Source organism: Anoplopoma fimbria, chromosome 16 (genome assembly GCF_027596085.1).
Source record: "Anoplopoma fimbria isolate UVic2021 breed Golden Eagle Sablefish chromosome 16, Afim_UVic_2022, whole genome shotgun sequence".
NCBI classification, from domain to species: domain Eukaryota; kingdom Metazoa; phylum Chordata; class Actinopteri; order Perciformes; family Anoplopomatidae; genus Anoplopoma; species Anoplopoma fimbria.
Genome location: NC_072464.1, coordinates 18521413 through 18542653, shown reverse-complemented (window position 1 = coordinate 18542653; position 21241 = coordinate 18521413). Strand labels below are relative to the sequence as shown.

Below are 21241 nucleotides of genomic sequence, written 5' to 3'. Positions count from 1 at the left end.
GGTCTGTTCGAGGACAGCTTTGCCGTTATTTCTGCAACTGCTAACATTTCCCATGCTTGAATAAAAGTCAGGGCTGTCGAGAGAGCCTGGTCAAAACCCCATCTCCCCATGAGTGTGGGAGAAAAATGTGTGGCTACTAAAAGTTGATTCGGAGGGATAAGGGGGAGCAGTTATGTGAGCAGGCATTCTGATTTATTGCCTATATTAGGAGGGTAGCCCTTGACTTGAACTTGTGTGTAAGATCGGGATAAATAAGGGCCCATTTTAAGGGGTGAACCTGATGTCAGAGAATGTGCACGCTCAATTAAGCCCGTAAAACAGCTTATCTCAGTTTTACCACCACGGACCGTCTTCACTTCACTTGACTTATTTAACTATAAAGCGAGGATTCTCCGTCCCTCTGTCTTACTGCGTGTTCTTCGCATATCTCGAGAAGTTCTCATCTGATTGTCTTAGTGAGTGTATTTATGGAAGCCATTGTGGGGCTTTTTCGAATTTGTTGCAATCTCGTCAGGGTCAATATTAACACACTTTAAAAAAAAAAAAAAAAAAAAAAACACTGTGCTGCTGGGGAAGCACTTATAACACTTATGACGTTGCCACCTGCAGTTACCTACCTTGCCTAATGGTTAAGTCTGCCGATGGTATTTTTTTCTTGAACCAGAGTGTATTTCGTGGTTTTTCTGAGTAGTATCTATATGCCATATATACTACTCAGAAGTACCATGAAATACACTCTGGTTCAGGAACACTGCTGCGGTGTTGCTCAGGACCCTGGGAAGCGCAGTATGAGGTTGTTTGTATGAGTTGTTATATGGAAAGCTGCATGCAGCAACACCACAGGCCAAACGTTCAGCACGTTCTGAACAGGCACGTTATATTTGTCTCAATCACTTATGAAAATAAGCTTTTGTGGGATTGTTTTGGTGCTGTTTCACATGGTGTTGGAGTTTGAATATACTCTTTCTTTTATATCTCTACCTTTGATGGAGAAATGTTCTTTTGTCACTAAGCCATGCTTGCTTGCTTTCTTTGTATCTGTTTGCGTAATTTGGCTGCAATTTAAACCATTTCCTTGGTCAATGGTAAATAAAAATGACCTAACATATTGTCCCTTTTTTCTCTCTAGACCCTGGTGACAGCCGTCCAATGCTTCTCATTGGTGGTTCAGATCGTATTGTCATCACCCATCTAAATGGATCGGGCCTCCAGCCCCTGAGGTCTCTGAGTGTAAATGGAACACTGGCATTGGATTTCCAGCACAACCAGGAAAGTGTCTGCTGGGCTCTGTCGACAGAGTCCTCTGGGCAACTCCGCTGCGCTGAAACGAGGAACCTGCGTGGATTCACACGGGAAAAAGAAATAAGAACACAACAAAGTTTGCAACGTATGTTTTTTTTCATAGTTCTCTAACAACACATAGACCTTTTCATTTCCTTACTTTTCTCTGAGTGATGACCTGCTCTTAAATCATGAACACCCTCCCCAAAAGGATAGTGGTGAGATGAGATACACATCACCCAATGCTCTCTCTCACACACATATATATGCTCACCCCTCTTTCTCTCTCTCTCGCTCTCTATCTCCCGTATTCCCTCTCACACTCTTACCTGTGAGCTGACTCTATATCTCTTCATTATCTGTGTGGTTGAAGGCAGGTTAGCCTCAGCGGTTTGGGCCACTCACCTTTCACCTACAGCTGTCCTTCATACCTGCAGGCTACACAAGCTCTAACACTTCTCAGTGCTCACCTTCCCTCAGTGTCCGGATTCTCACAAATATCAAGCCTGTTATTAAATGTGTAAGGTTTTTTTTTTTACTGGCAATCTCTTTGGGCTTTGAGTCAGGGTCTGACCTCTTGCTGTTATTACCCACAGCTTAGTATTGGTGCATTCATTTAGAAACAACTGCATCGGAGGTGTTAGGTTATACGGTTGTGTCCTTTGCACACACATAATGGAAAAATACCAGCGGATTACGTTCTCAGTGGCCATGGTTTCATTTAAAGGGGCACTGCACTTTTTTTTACACTACGCGATGATCAGTTCACACTAAATGTCAACTGCTACTTAAGTCTTCATCAGCTTTTGTTAGATGTCTTCTGTGCCTCTTATTGGAGCTTTCAAAAAGTTATTTTAGATTTTTTTCTTAATAACTCTGAGCTTGTGCTGGAGTCCAGATATTGTAAACAGACACCTTTATAAACTGGGTCTAAGTAGTTTGAAAGGTGTAAACATTTACCAGGGATTAAGGGTTTTGCAGGGCGTGGTCAGCCTGCTATTGACTTGCATTATGGGAAGTGTAGGACCCAATATCTTGGAGGTAGGCTTGTGACCGAAAGATGGGATATCCCAACCTATGATTCCCCAGTATTGATCATTCTTTTTTTAATATGTTTCTGTGCCAGTCATGCAGGGGGAAACTGTATTCATGCATATTATACCACATTTTGATGTTTTACACAATAATCTTACTATTTTTTTTTCCATTGCAGATGTGGAAAACATGGCCATTGACTGGCTGACAGGCAACTTCTATTTTGTGGACCGTGTCACAGACAAGATATTTGTCTGTGACCATGCTGGGGAGACGTGTGTTACTATCCTACAACTAGACCTGCTGAACCCTAAAGGAATAGCTCTGGATCCTCTCATGGGGTGAGTGTTCCGCAGCCTTTATACTAAACCATCTCTGAAAGAACAGCGAGGCTCATTTATCATCATGCATCTTTTGTGAAAAAAAAAATCTAAGAAGAAGAGAAGAAAAATCACTGCATAGCAATTGACTTGTCTGGAAGAATGTGAGTGAGTTGCCATGAAGGGATTTAAATGATTCCCTGTCTTTCTACTCAGCCCTCCTCTCTTTGAGCTGTGTAATTTGGTGGATAGCTGGTGATGCTTCAGACAGCTTCTACTGTCGAGACATTCATTTGTATTCACTGATTTCGCCCCACATCCCTCAGTAAAAAAGAAAAAGCCCCCTTCAGGACTTTCCATTACAGGATTTTTGTCTCTTTGGAGATCACACAAAAGCTGAGCAACTGCAGAGCAAAAAATATCCCCACACCGTTCACAGTGAAAACCGAAACATTTACAGCATGTGGTTGACAATCACACAGAACCTATTACGTAGGTGTCATGTGTCATCATGCAGAAAGACAAAACAAAAACAAAAAAAAAAAGGAATTAAATAAATTGCATCCAGCAGCTGTACCAGAATGTGAACCAGTTTCAGTAGCTCAAAGCCGTTTTCTGCCCTCCTCTTTCCAGTGAGCACGGGAAGAGCACGGCTATTTCATTACGAGGTCAGACACCAAGCTTGGAGCCCATTCGAGCAGGATTGGAGAAAGCGTGATACACTAATAATAGTGATGTGCCTTTTCTTTGCAGTACTAGCGCTCGTAGTGCAGTAATGGCCACCTCCAAACATCAACAACAATGGAATCATCTCGCTTTGCAAAAATTCTATAAAGTGTCACGTCCAGCACCCATAAGGCCGAGAAAATGTAAACATTATATCTCAACATATAATTAATTGGATTGAGGCAGAACTACATTCCATAACTACTGCTTATTTGTGGATGTCTAGTTTATAAAGTACACTTTAACAGCTTGTTTTACCACAAAACGCCATTGGGTCCAATCAAAATAATTAGCTGCTGGTTTCTTTATGACATGGAGGGTTTGTATTTGTTTGGCAGCATCTCTGCATTCTCATTAAATGTTGCTCGACCATTATACAGCAAAATGGCTTATGGTTAAAATTCTTACCTAAACGTTCCTATTTAAGCTGCTGGAAGAAGACTGATTTTCATTTGTGGATTTGTCATAGTCACACATAACTCACACACATACATCTAAGTACCCATTCTGTTGTGTGTATAGAGAGGTGATTATATGGCTTTAGAGTCTGCTGGCCCACGAGGGAATTACACGTACAGGTTGCTGGCTAGAGATTGACTGTAACAGACACAGAGGTTTGCCAAGGCCTCTTCCTGCCTCTAATTGGTGAGATATGTACAGCTGTTTCTGAGGAAGGCAGCCTGAGAGAGGTCTGTCAGCCTGGAGCAATGGAGTGAAAACAAAATAAATCAGGGAGGTGTTGGAAAGCTGCACAGTGTGAGGAACAGTGTTTATAGAATATCTCTGGTTTGGCACTCCGTTTTGACTGTTATTGGATATTCCCTCTGTCTTTCTTGCTATTAGATAACAGAATTTTGACTCGGCATCAGGAAAGCCTTTTGATTGACAAACCTTTCATCTTTTCTTTAAAAAGCTTTTTTGTGTGTGTTTACCATGTACTTTATTACAATACAATAATCGTTGAAAACATAAGGGGATTCTAGATGATCAATCAATATTTCCCACAATGCCACTGAATCAACCCTGTCCCCTGGTTTAAATACTTTTAATTACTGCCTGTATTATGTTCTGTGGCAACATTTTGTCAAGTTTTTTTGAAGATGAGAATGTTATTGGTATTGAAGGTATTTGATCATAGAAGATGTTGCTGCTAAAATAAATGCTAAGGGATCACTGTGACTGTTATGTTATCATCCTGTGGGGACCATGAATGGGTGTACCAATTTTCATAGTAATCCATATAATAATTGACCTTGACTATATGATATATGTTTTATTGGGAATGAACATTGCAGACTGAAAACTGCAAATCTGGAGAAAGCAGCTGAAGGAAACTATGTTACTGCCACTGCGGTATAAAATGGACAGGAAAGTAAGAAAAATCAAGAAACAACTTGGAGTACGCCTTTTATTGTCCGTGTCCATTCAGTCCTCTGTTTCACTGTCAGACACATACGTATTTATACTGGCCCCATGCTGTTTATTTTATCAGGGGAGCTCATTTCCAGAAATCCAACATGGATCTCATTGTAGCTGCAGAAGGTACAACTACAGCATCAGCACCATCCTAATCCCAGAAAGCGATCATTTGTATGCCACATGGAGGTGCACCTGTTTGGGGAGCTAGGTTCCTTGCTGACACCGACAGTTTTTGCAGCGCAGCCTGGTCTGGGGTTCAAAGGGCAGCCCATCCCTCCCCTGACTTGACTTGTGCAGATTAAGTCGGCTTCCCGCCGCTCTCCGGCTGTAGCTTGTTATCGCTGGAGGTTGTTGGAGCTTCGTCCTCTCGGAGCCGAAGCAAGACAGCATGGCACGGCGTCCATGTTAATTACTCTACGTGCAGACCTGAGCAGTTTGGAATACTTATTCAAAGTGCATGAGTTATAGGACATTTCAGTTATTTGTCTGATGTTATTCTGCCCCTATTGTAAGAAACCGATTATACTACATGTAACACCTTTTCCATGACTACTCATCCACTGGCTCCCTGTGTCTCTAAGAATTGATTTTCAATCCTTCCGCACCGTTTTTGAGGTTCTAAATTGTTTGGCTCCTCTGTGCGTCGCACATTGTCTATCATTTTATGTCTACTCACATACCCTGAGGTGCTCTGCAGCGTGCCTTCCAAATGTCCCCAAAATTACCACAGAGGAAATGGGAAATGCTGCTTTTACTGCGTTTGCCCCCGGGTTATTGAGCTTCTATGTATCAGAGAGGCAGCGCCGCTCTGTATTTTTAAAAGGCATTTCAAAACATTCTGATGCAGTTTTTTTTCAGATCTTGCTTTAATCTAACATTTATTCCAAAGTCCTCCTTTCATGTCTTACTTAACTTTGCCTTTTTGGTTTTTTTGTAAGCTAACACAACACACAGCCAATGTCCCTCATTGGTTCTTGCTGCTTTATCATAATACTAGATCCATTGAAGATAAAAAACAAAAATGCTCCTCTGAAGCTTAATTAATCAAATTATGACTGCTATTGGGCAAAAAAAAGATTCCTAAACAAACTAACATAACCAAAGCCATGATATTCTACGATATCATCATGTTGGTATGGCTAATCTGTTCACAGCTGTTGGAAATAAATAAATAAGTAAGCAAACTATATTAACTTCTCCTTCACAACATTTAAGAGTAAAATATATTTTTTTGTTTTGCTCCAGCAGCAGAAACTTCTTGCTTACTCTACTTTGCAGAATCAGTTTTAATCAAGTTTTAGTATAAAAACAAATGTGACATAGCACCACCTGGAGCACTAATAAGTATTTTAAATGCATAGCGTATGCTTCAGTTAAGCGTACTTTCTCCCCCGCTGTCTGTTAGAACTATAAAATTGTCCCCATTGAACACAAACAGAGCACCACTGCAGTGTTTGCACTACCTCTTGAGTGTAAGCCAAATATTCACTTCCTAGCTCTGGTTTGGATCACCACCCACCAACTTACTTTATCAGCCGCTCCTTCAGTTCTCAGTTAAGTTCATTTCATATCGTGCTGGGCAGGTAGCATACAGCTCTGAATGGGCTGATTGCAACACATTGACTCCAATTTTCTTTGTGATTGTCAACAGAAGACTTTTTTTTTTAAAAGAAAGTCTGCATCTTTACCAGGTCACAAAAAATGTGAAAGACATGGAAATAAAGACACAGCCTTGTTCTTGCTGTGTTGAGCTGGTTATCCCATAGTACTAAAGTATGATAAAAAATGTATGGTCATTCTAGCATAACTCTCTTCACTTACCTACCAAAATAGATGTAAAACCTCCCATGAATGGTCAATGTTTCTGGCAAACCAAAAAAAAACAGTTAAAAACACAGAAGAACCAAAGTTGTCATGTCGGTCTTGAGTGTAACTATATACACTCAAGATCGGCTCCCATACAACATAGCAGATGTGAATGGGACATAACATGTAACCCCATTAAACATGTACTTAGATAATCATATGCCAACTCTTGGCCTCATAGGTAACACTAGTTTTTTTAGCTGGGTAAGCTTGTAAGCTTATTAGGCGGCCTTACTAATGTTTGCATCACATTTTTTAAATTAATTCCTCACACTTGTGTTTTTGGTTTTATAATGTTAATAATATTTCATACCCTAGAATTCTATAATGTTTAGTATCAGTCTTGCTACTGTACAGCCCCATGTACAATTCTCCAACATGTGGACAAATCAATTGCTGGACAAACCTGCATATTAGGCTATATACAGTATGTTACGTGTCATTCTGTTTTATCAAATGGCTTGAGGTTCAGTAAATAAGCAATCACACCAAACAAACCAGAAAGAAATAGGTCTTAGAGGATCTGAAGCAAAGAATGATACTCTTCTCTCCCGACAAAGTTGACAACATCCAATGCAATCGTTTCAACACTCCTACTCTCTGCAGAATGCTCTTCTTCACTGACTATGGAAACGTGGCCAAGGTGGAGCGCTGCAACATGGACGGCACCAACCGGACCCGGCTGGTGGATTATAAAATTGAGCAGCCCACTGCTGTGGCATTGGACGTGGTCAAGAAGCTGGTGTACTGGGCAGACGCCTACCTGGATTACATCGATGTGGTGGATTACCAAGGCAAGAACAGGCACACCATTATCCATGGGAGCCAAGTGAGTGTCACATTTCACTTTAAGTGCTGCTTTTGTGTCTTTCTAGGTCATTGTGGACAAACGTCAAAGGGAAATCTGAATAGACAATTGGCTTCTAGTATCAGTACTGTCTCCCTCTTAATGTGAGAGACTCCAAATTGTTTAATGAGAGGGGCTTTCTAATTTTCTGATTTAGGGCATCATGCTTTATCACTGCAAGACAGGTGGTGTATTCACTGCTTGTTGTTGTAATTCACTCTTCATTTTCATAGAAAAGGTCTTTTGAATATGGGGATGGTTATTGAATTGAAGGCACATGTGGGGCTGTCTTCCAAATGAGCAATTCAAGAGTCCCTTTCCTGTAGTACACTCTTGAAGCCTTTCATCACAGATTATGACTATTCATTAAAAGGCCTTTTAAAGCAACTTCTTAATTAGATACTTGCCCTTTTATGAGGAAGCAAAAATATACATTTAGAAACCTTATTTTTATGCAGGTGTTCTCTGCATAATATGGCCTCCTCCACTAGCTTGTGGCCTCATTAGACAGATCTTGCATCTACAATGACAAATGCCTTGCAGCTTCTTAATCATATTTTTAATAGACTGTATATGGTTTTTTTTTCTGTCATGGTATCCGTGGTCAAAAGTAACAGCTTTGCTAACAGTTGGACTCACTAGGTTGCAATGCGATTTAATGTTATTTTCCAAACAAAATTGATTTCAAGCGCTTTCATGGACAAGCTCACAAAAACTGGATTGTGGCTGTTTATAGCATCATGAACTTTACATCTCTTGAAACGGTTATCTGCCCCATCTTAAGGTCAGATTCAAATAAAGATGTTGGGCTAATGATAAATACAGCGTAAACAGCCTCAAGGAGTTTTGCAGCCGAGTGTAATTTGCCCTTTTTTTCAGGCAAGGTATTTAAACATGGCAGAGAGAAACAGTATTGGGATTAAGTATTCCATAACACTGACATGTATTATGAATGTGGTTCAGTTACCACCAACTCACTGAAGATGCTTAGCATTTCACTGCAACTGCTAGTCACTTCTTGGCACTGTGAATTTGATTGTTTTTGAATTGAGCTCATTTGCAAAGAACGTGGCTGATTGTGTGCCAAATTACTCTCATTTGAATATGTGCAAAGCGCATAGGAACACCCTTTGCTGGTGCTTTGAGATTGCACGTTTTATTGTTGTCTTATTTGTGCACGTCTAGCGGTGTACTAAAGCCGCACAGTCCTTTCATGAATCAGTTTTTATTTTTTTTATTTTACTAGGATTTTTACTTGAGAATTGCAATCTGTAAGATTTATTCAGTTCCCCCAAATTTGTCTCAGTTCCTTCACACTAAAAATATATATACCTATAAATGACAAAATGATGTCAAGGATAAAAACTTCACTTTTATATGTTTACACACTGCTGTTGAACAGTGTCAATAATTGTGTCATCTCATCTGTTAATTACCACAATCCTGCTTTTCTATTTCCCCTCGTCCCTCCCAACCATTTGCTGTAGGTAAAGATGCAAGTACAGTATATGCAAAGTGTAATATTGCTTTGAAAGTAGTGTGCCAAGGCCAAATCACATAGAGAGAGACGGTTCAGTGGTTTGTTTATATATTTATTTCTTTATTCTGACGCATGTTTCCCGGTGCCCCTGGAGTAAAGGTGTGACCCAGTGAGCTTAGGTGTACTTCCTGTGAACACAGCTCATCCAGGCATGGTGCTTTGTGTGGGAGTCAGCCTGCTAAATGTAGCATGGAGGCTGTGGTGTCAGTGCCAGTGGCCTCCCCATGGAGTCCAGCTTTTGATTCAGTGAGGGCTGCCAAATGTACAGACAGCCCTACCCAACCACCCTCATGCTTGCTACATGATGAAATGAATGAACAATATTTTTGTTGTTGTTTCCTCTTGTGGTTTTACTTATTTCTGGCTTCAGGCTTCATGATGTGAAAAAACACAAAACAAACACCATGGATCTTCTTGTTTTTCAGGTGTCGTACATTTATGCATTAGCTGTGTTTGAGGACTTCCTCTATGCTACCCAATCCGACCCCTCCAAAGGGAGTTCCTCTGTGGAGCTGCTACGGATCCACAGGTTCAACATCACAGCGGATAGCAGGACACTCGCCAGCCTGGGGAATACTAGAGGACTCCGTGTTTACCACAAACTCATTCAGCCAAAAGGTAAAGGACGCTTTTTATAGACAGCAAGTGTGTGTCAGAATCTTCCTCATCTTGTAACTCTAAACTCTAGAGTCTGTGTAAGTACAGAAAGAGGATGTTTCATTGTCTTGTAATGGTTTCTCTGTTCTTTCTGATTATGTCCACAGTCAGGAGTCACGCATGTGAAGTAGCTTCAATTGGTAAACCGGGTGGATGTTCCCATATCTGCCTTCTGAGTGGCAGCTACAAGTCCAGAACCTGCCGCTGTCGTACCGGCTACAGCCTGGGCTCTGACGGACAGTCCTGTAAAAGTCAGTACATATTTTGCCTTGGATTTAAATAGGTGCATCATTCTTTATTTTAGTACATATCTCTTAAAAAATCTACATCCTTTGTTGGCAAAGCTTCCTGTTTTTAATGAACAATGAACATGTGCCCATAAAGGTCATGTTTCATATTGGAGCCCAGGGCCACACAAGCCTCAGCCATAGACTGTCAGTGAAAAAAATGACCGCTGGTGGACATAGACTCATTTGAAGGTGACGTTCCGCTATCGACCTGTCGCAAGCCTGATTGATTATTGCCATAATGAGGATTTAAGTTTGTCTGCATTTGTTGGCTGGTCTGATCAATTGCTGGACATTGTGAAGATGACAATAAAAGCAGAAGATCAAATTGATGACACAATCTTAGGGCCCACCACTGTTCGATCGGGGTAACGAAGCATTGTGAGGCTTGCCGTGACACATTTGATTTATTCCCCCCTCATAGATGTTCTGATGACACCAGCTATCTTTCTCTTGCTTTGCGCTTTCCGTCTCCCTAAGCATAATGAGATTCGGTGCTAAATGGTAGTGCTTCTTCATACAGCAGTCACCGTGGGGTTTGATATCTGGGTCTCTTGCAATGCTTAATTGTCTCCTGGGTAGTTGGTCTCTCGCTCACAAAATGATAAATTGAAGTGAGGCATGTGTGGTCCTCACCCCCAGCATCCCAGTCTCCTGGGTAGGGGCTGAGAGCGAGGAGAGGTCTGCTTCTCTCACTGGAAGCCCTCCTTCATTTCTCCTCCTGCCTCTTCGGGAGGATCCCAAAGGGTTGGAGAACATACAGCCCCCTGAGCGGCTGTCGGGCCGCCGAGGAGCTGCCTCAGCTTTCTAGGCCTCTCTGTTTGCCTTTCCACACAGACACTGTGTTATTTTAGATCAGAAGCTGTGTTCACAGCCAAGGTAAGTATTGCCATTGTCTGTTTGCCCAAGCATTTTCCCGTTCTTACTGTCAAGGCAGCTTTGTAGCAGGAGCATGATTGAAGGGGGAGTAAAGTCATTGGCACTGATTACTGGCTCCGTTAATGGGAATGGATGGCCCTGGCTCTGGCTCACATATAGGAACAATGCGGCCGGTAAGAGGGTTTAATGCTGGGATCAGCATTGATGAATTAGACCAATTAATTGACAATAACAGTAAAAATCGGTCCGTCCTTTCTTGCCTTGCAGAGCCCAAAAACGATCTCTTCCTGTTCTATGGTAAGGGGCGTCCCGGGGTCATCCGCGGCCTGGATATGAATATCAAGTCCAGCGATGAGCACATCGTGCCAATCGAGGACCTGGTCAACCCTCGAGCAATTGACTACTACGCAGAAACAGGTCACATCTACTTTGCTGACACCACCAGTTTCCTCATTGGGCGACAAAAAATAGACGGAAACAGCAGAGAGACGATACTCAAAGACGGTGAGTCTTAATTGCTTTTTTATACTTACTTCAGCATTTTTCTAGAATTAATTAAACTGACGTTATGCAATATTTTATATTAGTAATTCTTTTCTGGCATTAATGTAAGGTTGGAGCCATTTCACATACTCCTAATGTACTCAAAACCCACTCCGTGTACTGAAAATAGTAGTACTCATGTATTGTACATCATCTTTAAAGGACAAAAAATGTTTTAAAATATTTTTGGCAAACCAATCAAAATCACAGTACTGCATGAAGAGGAAGTATTAGGAAAACATATTTGTTGATTCTGTTGAATTTGTTGCTGCTGATTCTGTTGTAGAACTTGACAATGTTGAGGGAATCTCAGTGGACTGGATTGGGAATAACTTGTATTGGACCAACGATGGCTACAGGAAGACAATCAGCGTTGCCAGACTGGAAAGAGCCTCCCAGACCAGGAAGACTCTGTTGGAAGGGAATATGTCACATCCCCGGGCCATCGTGGTCGACCCTCTTAACAGGTCAGGAAAAAACTAAAAAATTGCAGTGAATTGTGGTGTATGAAAGAGACACTTAAAAGATACAATAGCCTGTAGCTAGTAAAAAAGGTCAGTGGTGGCTGGGGACAGGAGGGAAAGCAACCCATGGTGTCAGGATATATTTCACTAATTGGCTACTTATCTCTACTTTCTTGTGTTAAACAAAAAATAAAGCAGTAAAAAAAATATCTTACAATATTCTTTAAAACAATCACTGCGGGCTCTGGAAGGGAATGAACCTTTTGTGTGCATAGTGCTTCACTAGAAGCCTGTCAGACCAACGAGGGGTGAGGGGGGGATCCAGTCCTGTGGGCACAGAGTGCACCAGCACGGTCCCACCGCTAGCCTTGCCACGGTTCCGGCCCAGAGAGTTGGGGCAGCGAGGCCCGAGGGTGCACCAACAGTGCAGAGCCCTGCATCTGCTCTCCAACAGTGTCCTGCTGCTGCCACGCCCTTCAGTCCAAATCCATTCTTGCCGTCAGCTTAACAGTGCGTCAGGGCTGCTACAACTGGCTTACTGGTGCGTTGGTTCATGCAAGTAGCTAGCTACTGCTTGATTTAAAAAAAAAAGAAAGAAAAAGAAAAGGATCTGAAGAAAGGAAATGTGGACTCAGTTGAAAAAGCCTGAATAAAATATAATTTGTGTTTTTTTTTAAGGCAGATATACACACATCCAACTATCCCGGGAGCAGGTTTATTGGGAAGGAAAACTCACTGAAAGTGTCTTAGTTTAAAGCCTAGGAGCACTGACCAAGCTGCAGTATTCCATGCCTTGGGGTGAGAATGTGTTGATACTGCTTATGCCAGCAGCCAGCTGTAAAACAATTTTCAGGGTGTTGGGTGTGAAAGTGATTTAGCGATGATTCTGGATATGTTGTTGGTTCTGGTGTGTGCAAGTTTGTCTAGGTGTTTTTTAAGAAAAAAATGGTAATAGGCACGAGTTTAATAGAATTCACAACTATGCCGGGGCAGTTCTCGTGTTTGTTTGTTTTTTAGCTCCTTAAGCTTTTTTACCTACCTATGTTTTCGATTAGTTTTTTTCACTGGGTCTCAAGTGGCAAACAAAAATCTGCTTTGAGCTCCTCCATACAAAGACCACTGTGCCTTTTTGTAGATATAAATATCACTTTGCTTCAAATGTTAATCCTGGAGATCATCTGTTTTAGCAGTCATCTGCTCTGACTGATGTTCACATCATGTGTCTTTCAAAAGAAAACATGCGAAGTAAACCAGCATGGTTAAACTGAGAGAACACATGCTGTTCTAACGAGTACAGTTTTTTTTGGTGAAAGAAATTTCAGCTCATGTTGTTGCCTGAACATAAACCACAGCTACCAGCTCGTTAACCAATTAACCAACTTCATAGCTGTTCCTCCTTAGTCTTCATAGATCATCTCCTTCCCCATTTCTTTGCACATTTACATATGGAGGACATCAACAGCAGAGATGGTATTTAACATATTGAGGAGATGCTGCAAAGCTCAAATTCATTGAGCGTCTTAAGGATCTTAAGGATTAACACTTTAAGGCTTAAATCGTATTAACACAAACCAAATCCATAGCAGTCAGAGATTAGTTTTCAAGCCTCGAGGGGGTTGTTCCAAACATTTTGCCATACACTGCTGTAGGTAAATACACCAAACCAAAACCCCAAACTTATTCATACTTGGTTTTGATTTGTGTCCCTTCCTCTTTTCTCTAACATCTGTCCATACCTAACTATGCAGGTCTCCCAATTACTATCAAGTTTACTATTTTCCTTTATCATTAACAATCACACAGATTCAGACCTCAGAAAACATGTCACAGTGGTGCAGACTGTTTATCAAAGGAAATAAAACACATTGATTTCAAAACTTAAAATCTATACCTTAATCTTGTGTAAAGGAGAAATCCAATAGAAACAACTGTGGTGAGAACCCAGCCATAAACTTGTGAGACTAATGAGAAAATAGCATGCTGGTCTTGTGTCAGAATTTCAACCTTGACAGATATGGCGTAGCAGCAGTGTTCGGGGTGGAGAATATTATGTGATTTTTAGATGATTTTTTTTTGTAGAAGGATTAATAACTTTTGCTCCGACCCTCCCGCTGACAGCACAAATTATTAGAAAAGCTAGTTTTGGCTTCTGACTGAGCATTCAGCCTGAACCCGACAGTCCTTTGATCTCTATCTGCTTTGCTGAAAGAGTCTCTTCAGGTAAAATGGATGCACCTCTCCAACTGATTTCTCCACTGCATTCTCGCTACCTTATTTTCTGCTCTGTTTGCCGCCTCCAGTCTGTGTTGACAAGATAAGGACTCCTAGTGTCAACTTAACAGTGTCATACCTCTCTATCTTTGCTACATTAGGAATGTCATACATGTATTCACATAACATGTATCATACATGTACACACTCTCTACAGGATATAGAATAGCAGGTTGCATTTAATAAAAAAATAGGGCTTCAATTTATCGTTTAATCTACAGATTCTTATTATTGAGGAATTTAATATGGTTTGTCCTACAAAATATCGGCAAATTCAAATGTACCCACAATTCAAGGTCAACGTCTTCAAATGTCTTCTGTCATCCAAGTAACACTCCTTAACCCAAATATATTCGGATTACTGTCACAGAGGAGTTAGAAAAAAAGAAAAAAATCCCATTTGAGAAACTATGACCTTTAAGGTTTTGCCATTTCTGCTTGAAAATATCTTTAAAAAATAATCGATTTGCTGATTGACTAATTATTACAGCTCTACACACATGGAAATATGTAATAAATAGTATTCAGTTGTCACATTTATTATATTCAAAAGAATGAAAAATGTATTTACTTTCTTCTTTTCATTACAATGCAAGCACATAGTGGGTCGATGAGTCCATCCAACATGGTGTCCATGCGTGTCTCTGTGCACATAGGCATGTGTGTGTGTGTGTGTGTGTGTGTGTGCTTGTGACTGCGGAACGTTGCTGAATAATTCACGAGATCGTAAAGATGACTTCATGACAGAGAGTCTTCATTTACCTTCATATCCCATTCTGTTTCATCTGCCCTTAGCCAGCCCTCTATCATTGATGAGAAACAGAGGGCCACATGGCTCAGTCAGCAACACTCAAACAGAGCAAATCCCCTGGGCACGGTTACTAGAGAACAGATCATGTTAAATCGTTGACCCAATCACGTTACAAATACCACATGTCCCACTGAGAGTTGCAGTCTCGGCATACACAAGATACACTGAAAACTTATTTTTCTTTTGGGGGTGGAATGGGAATGAGACTTCTAACTTTGCCTTGATGTGCAGTGGTGCAGCACTTTAACTCGATAAACCCTAATAATTTCTTAAGCTACGATGCACTCTCTTTTGACTGCCAGGGATGTTTGATTACTTGGTTTTACATGAGGGAAATCTGGATTCCAGTTTATTTCCATTTCAGTGGGAACACTCTTGTCATGATATTAGTTTTCTGAACTAATGGTTATCAAGTCGTATTTGGCAGTGCCGGCTGTGTTCTCTGTAATGTTCCCTGCGTGAATCAAAGCAGCATGTGTAATACTCACTGGGGAGCACCGCCATGCCTTCCCATGGGTGTACAGCACCCACAAGGCACATTTCACTGTGATACGGAATACATCATTTTGGGAGAAGCCTTCAGAAACAAGCTGTCACGTGGACGTTGATTGATATTGAAAATCAAAGCAGGAGGAAGCTGATGAAGGGAGCAACAAGCACAACCATCCAACATCAGCATGTCAAGAAGGAAGGGCAGCGATGAATGAGGAGACAGCTGAAATGAATTGCCGCAGACTGAATGCAGAATGTGATCAGTGTTCGGCTGGATCTGGGGATGACTTATAGACTTATAGATCTTGCCTGAACTAAATCATCGCTTTATTATGTCCGTTTATTGAGTGCGATAATTGTGTGTATCCGCATGTGTTATAGCTGGATGTACTGGACGGACTGGGAAGAGGACGAGGTCAATGACAGCATCGGGCGGATAGAGAAAGCCTGGATGGACGGATCCAACCGCAACATTTTCGTCACCTCCAACATGCTGTGGCCCAATGGTCTGACTCTGGACCACAGCACCGGTACCATGTACTGGTGTGACGCCTACTACGATCACATAGAGAAGATTCATCTCAATGGGACCGGAAGAATGGTGAGAGTAAATATATGTAAAGATCACACAGAGTAGTTTAATGATTCTGAAACTCATTTGCAGTAATCATATTGGCTTTGATTCTGGTGGACTTCAGGGATAAGGCTGCTTGTGAGATTTTAATAGAAGGCCAGAGGGTTGAATTCTAGATTCCAGCTGAATAAACAAAACCAAATAAACATGCAAATTGAAAAACTGTTAATTGTATTGCATCCCCTTAAATTGAAGTAGTTTTACACCCTTAAACAGTCAAAGAACACAGAAATCAGTTTAAAAGATTGAATTTGTAAAATGTATATACATACAGTATATTAATTGGCAGCACCAACACAACTGCCAAAAAGACAGCCCTGCATCCCTGACTTCTCCCTTCGACGGTAGTTGCACAGGCATATTAAGCTAATTAATTATTTGCTGATGCTATTTAATCAATGCCAAGATTCTAGCAAATATTATTAGAAGCAGACAGCGGCGTGTGAATACATTTGGGGCAAAGGAATTGAATCACATTCATCGTATACTGTGATAAAATAATTTCTAAGCCCTTATTCAAACATCTAGAACCTTCTTTGATATGATGGATTCTTTTGTTGCTGATAGGATCTTTCCCTATCCCTCCTAATCTCCTGATTACAATGCATGTTTGCTTCATGTTCCAGGTGGTGTACAATGGAAAAGAGCTGAACCATCCGTTCGGCATATCTCATTATCGTAATTTCATCTTTTGGACGGAGTACATGAATGCCTCCGTCTTCCAGCTGGATTTGACCACAGGCGATGTAACTCTGCTGCGGAGCGAAAGACCACCACTATTTGGCCTGCGTGTCTATGATGCACAGATTCAGCAAGGTTGGCTGCTTTTTCGTTTATTTACTCCTGCTGAACCACAGCTTCCCTGACGGAGAAACGTTTCGCACTGAAAATAGAACCACCCTGTGCTGTGTGTCCAAGCATCTGTATACCCTACACATATTCCAGTAATGGAGAGCACTTAAGGTGAAATACACACTTGAGATTTCACAAGTATGTCTACATTACATTACATTACTGTCATTTAGCAGACGCTTTTATCCAAAGCGACTTACAATCAGTAGTATATATATTACATATCATTCATCCAGTCCACACCGATGGCAAGCCTTCGGGAGCAACTTGGGGTTAAGTGTCTTGCCCAAGGACACATCGACTGCCGATGCCGGGTATCGAACCACTGACCCTTTTTCATGGTGTAAACCAGTGCATTGATCAACAGTGACAGTGACTTTAAAATCACTTGGGGCCTCTTGTCTATGACCAAGGCTTGAAAGAGTCTGCTCAATTCTGTAGCAAATGATGATGGATTCATGCTGTTAGAAAGCTGAAAGAAAGAGTTGGAGGAGGAGTTGGATACGGGCACAGAAGGCATGTCTTCTGCAATCCTCTAACAGGCATGTAAAATCAGTTCTCAGACACCCACTCCACATTCATGGGAGGTTGATGCCATTGCTCTAAATGTGAAGATATATACACTTTTACAGAGACCAGTGAAGTGGCTTCAAGACTTATGACATGAGTTAGCTTCATTCTACAGATTAATTGTACAGATTGTAAAGCCCTCTGAGGCTCAAGACAGTTATTTTCATTCAAGAACTTTTAAAGCCTTGAATTGAAAGTAGGAAAGAACAATATCAAGGATATATGCAGATGAATGGTTGGCTTCTGCGCGCACAGCCTAGTTCACACCATGCAGTGGATTTTTTGCTGGACATTTCTCCATTGTTCATGTCACTGAATAGATTAATTTGCTGTCCAGTCTTTTGAGTATTAGTGATTGGCTCTTACAAAACCAAAAGCTTTATCTCATTGGCTCAGGCACTGCCTTTGGCTGCATGTTAAATGAAAGTGACAAAGGTGTCTTACGCCTTAACTTTATATGTGACAGTAGCTTTTCCCTCTTTGTCCAGAAAGACAAGTTATTCCTCGGAGAAAGATAAAAGTGTCAAATGTCCCTCACCCGCAGTGTTCCCAATATTTCACTTGGCTTGTGGTTGTAGATCACGTGGAATACACCGTACATGTCTCTCAAAGACAGGAGATGAGTTGTATCAATGAGGTGATGTATTTTATGTGGTTTAAATTGACCCCTGAACCTCTGCTATTGACTGTAAAAAAAAAAAGCGAAGGAAGACAAAACAACAACAGAAAGCTGTGGCACTTAAGGCAGGGGCTTTAGAAAATAGAGCTTTAAATGAGAAAGACACCTTATTTGGAATCTATTTCTCCAGGTGACAACGCATGCAGTGTGAATTATGGGGGCTGCGGTACCCTCTGCCTTGCCATCCCAGGAGGCAGAGTATGTGCCTGCGCTGACAACCAGCTTCTGGAGGAGAACAATGTCACCTGTGCAGGTAGGAGGACATAATGAATCAGACCGAGCGAGAGGCCTAAGATCATCCTGTACCAGTATACTTTAATCCCGGCTTCATCCTATGGGGACAAACATCAAATAATACCCGTATCTTTTCACATGCAAATCAGCTAATAAAAGAACAAATACGGCTGGGGAATTATCCCAGTGGGTTTCCATAAATGTGAGCCAACTCCCAGTAGTTACGCATGGGGTCATGAGACATTATCAACATGTTTTATGTGCTATTATAGCGATGCCAATAATGACCCCCTAAACACATACTTCATAAGGAAGTCTCTGGTTGATTTTTGTCTCACCACTATTTCTCCCAGAATCCTCCAGCGGTGGCTCGGAGCCACAGAGATGTAAAAGCGATGAGTTCCAGTGCCACAATCAACGCTGCATACGAGCTTTGTGGAAGTGTGATGGAGATGATGACTGTCTGGATGGAAGTGATGAGGAGAGCCACAGCTGCTGTAAGGATGCTATAATCTGTCTTTTCTGCAGACAGTACATGCAAATACACATCTACATTGTACTGCTGATACATGTTGCTATACTTACATGCACAACCATGCACCAAGCAGGAAAAAGCACAAGCTTTTTTTAAGGCTGATTCTCTCCTGCTGTCAGCTTCTATGTTCTTAAATGTCAAGGAAGTAAGGGTGAGGAGTGTTCCTCCTCCACTCTGCTGTCTCCTCTTTTGCTCTTACTGAAGCAGTTTTGCTCTTTAACAAATCAGTCGGATAAACACCATGTTAGATGCTTGGTTATTGGTTCTTTCTTTTTTTTCCTGGAAGCAAAATACTATAATCCAATCCTCTACCAGAATTATTAGAATTGAAAAAACAATTGTCTGCTCGCCGGGTAATAATAATAATCAATCCTTTATTAGTCCCACAATGGGGAAATTATTTCTCTGCATTTAACCCATCCCGGAGGAGCAGTGGGCTGCAATGAAGCGCCCGGGGAGCAACTTGGGGTTAGGTGTCTCGCTCAAGGACACCTCGGCATGTTGCCGGTAGAGGGGTTTTGAACCACCAACCTTGTGGTTACGGGACAAGCGCTCTACCTCATGTGCCACAGCCGCCCCATATATTGTATTATTATATAGTGTACTTTTACAATCTACTAACTTGGTTTATTTGAGTGGGTATGAAGTCTTCCTGAGAATTCATCAGGCCAAATTTATACTTGAAGATGAATGTGGACGTCAGCTGTGTAACAGGGATGTGGTGTTTTGAATGAGTAATCGCGAATGCTCCATGGCATTTTGATCAGCATCTCACACACTCTTATTTAAATTCTGGGACAAAATCAAAATTTAGTTCAGACGGGGGGAAATGTTGCCTGTGACAAGACACAAGATGAAAAGTCATTTGAGGGAAACACTGGTCTCAGGGTAGCACACTCTTGCAGCATCTGGCATTTGCGAAAAAACAGGTTGTCTCAAAATCAAAGGTGATTTATCATGTACACGCAGTGGTGTCGCAATATCTACACAGAAATTGGCTCACATTTAATTTGATTTATGGGTGATGAGGCATAATTAATTTGAATGCTGAATTGTGAAATTAAAGTTAAATGCATTATTGAAAAGAAAATAAGGAACTTGGTTGTGGTAGTTCCAGTGAAAGTGGCTTAAAATAAACCTAAAATCAAGGAACTAAAGCAGCATAACAAATATACTTAAGACCCAAGTAAAAATGTTATGGAGACTCCATTACTCTCAATTAAAGGACAAACCACCAATGAGAAACATGAGCGAGTCAAAAACATTTATTTTATGGTTCTTAACATGGATTGCTGGTCTATCAGTGCAAGATTAGTTAGCTGTAGTATGAATAACATCCTACTTAGAAGTTGTGAATACACTCTTAATAAGTATATTTCAAGTGTTCTCCTCGATAGGACTGAGATAGATCAAGGCTGGAGAATTAATAAAGCCTGTCTGCTACCTTGGCTCTGGCTATAGAAATCAAAAATGTGATTTTTTTTCTCAAGTTAAGGCATTGAGAGACTTTTGATTTATTAAATTGAATGTAAGAGTTGCAAGGTCACTGACTGACTTCTTTTGATGCTTGACCTCTTTGCAGACAATCACACCTGCCCTGTTGATCAGTTCAAATGCAGCAACAATCGCTGCATTCCCAAACGATGGCTTTGCGATGGAACGAACGACTGTGGTAACAACGAGGATGAAGCAAACACCACATGCTCAGGTCTGTACTGCACCGCGTTTATGTTTGGCTCAGAGTCAGTGTAGCTTTGGCTGCATTTTCATCATCTTACGATCATATCACATGCATATAAAAAAAAAAATCCAGCATTTTGACAAGATCTGTCATCATTTCCAATCTATTTACACTTCTATTAGCCTCAAAACAGATATTACTTATTCTATGAATGAACTCTGACGTGTAATTTATTGAAATGGTGACATCAGAACAACATATTGTAGTACCAGGACCGACTGTTTCCCAGTTGATTGATGTACTTTTGCAACTGGTTGACTGCACTGCTACATTTCTATCAAGCTTATGTAGACTGAGATTTAAAGCTCACACAGCTTCTTCAGCTATACAGTAAGGAAGCAAACATTTTTCTCCAACATCTTTTGATAGAATTGTGTTTTATTCATCAAAGTCTTGACCATAGCGGTCCGATGTTGTCAAGGCCGTTATCACCATCATGCCTCCAGGCTCTCGAGTGGCTTCAGTACAGTGCAATCAATCTCAATGTGTGAGAGCACTCTCCAGTATCAAAGAGTTGTAGCACCTACGAGAGGCAACTGCATGTCAGGGACACTTACA

At 41.2% G+C, this 21241-nt stretch overlaps 1 protein-coding gene across 1 annotated transcript in view; it reads left to right on the top strand.

The window, feature by feature from the left end:
- Positions 1-21241, top strand: part of lrp1bb (low density lipoprotein receptor-related protein 1Bb) — a 169522-nt gene that overhangs the window by 40235 nt on the left and 108046 nt on the right. Inside the window, exons 6-17 of the mRNA XM_054615828.1 lie at positions 1130-1387; positions 2495-2657; positions 7254-7476; positions 9460-9652; positions 9799-9942; positions 11125-11361; positions 11687-11867; positions 15820-16039; positions 16699-16888; positions 18304-18426; positions 18761-18904; positions 20525-20650. Of these exons, the coding sequence (XP_054471803.1) occupies positions 1130-1387; positions 2495-2657; positions 7254-7476; positions 9460-9652; positions 9799-9942; positions 11125-11361; positions 11687-11867; positions 15820-16039; positions 16699-16888; positions 18304-18426; positions 18761-18904; positions 20525-20650 (2202 nt within the window). The remainder of the gene's footprint in view (positions 1-1129; positions 1388-2494; positions 2658-7253; positions 7477-9459; positions 9653-9798; positions 9943-11124; positions 11362-11686; positions 11868-15819; positions 16040-16698; positions 16889-18303; positions 18427-18760; positions 18905-20524; positions 20651-21241) is intronic.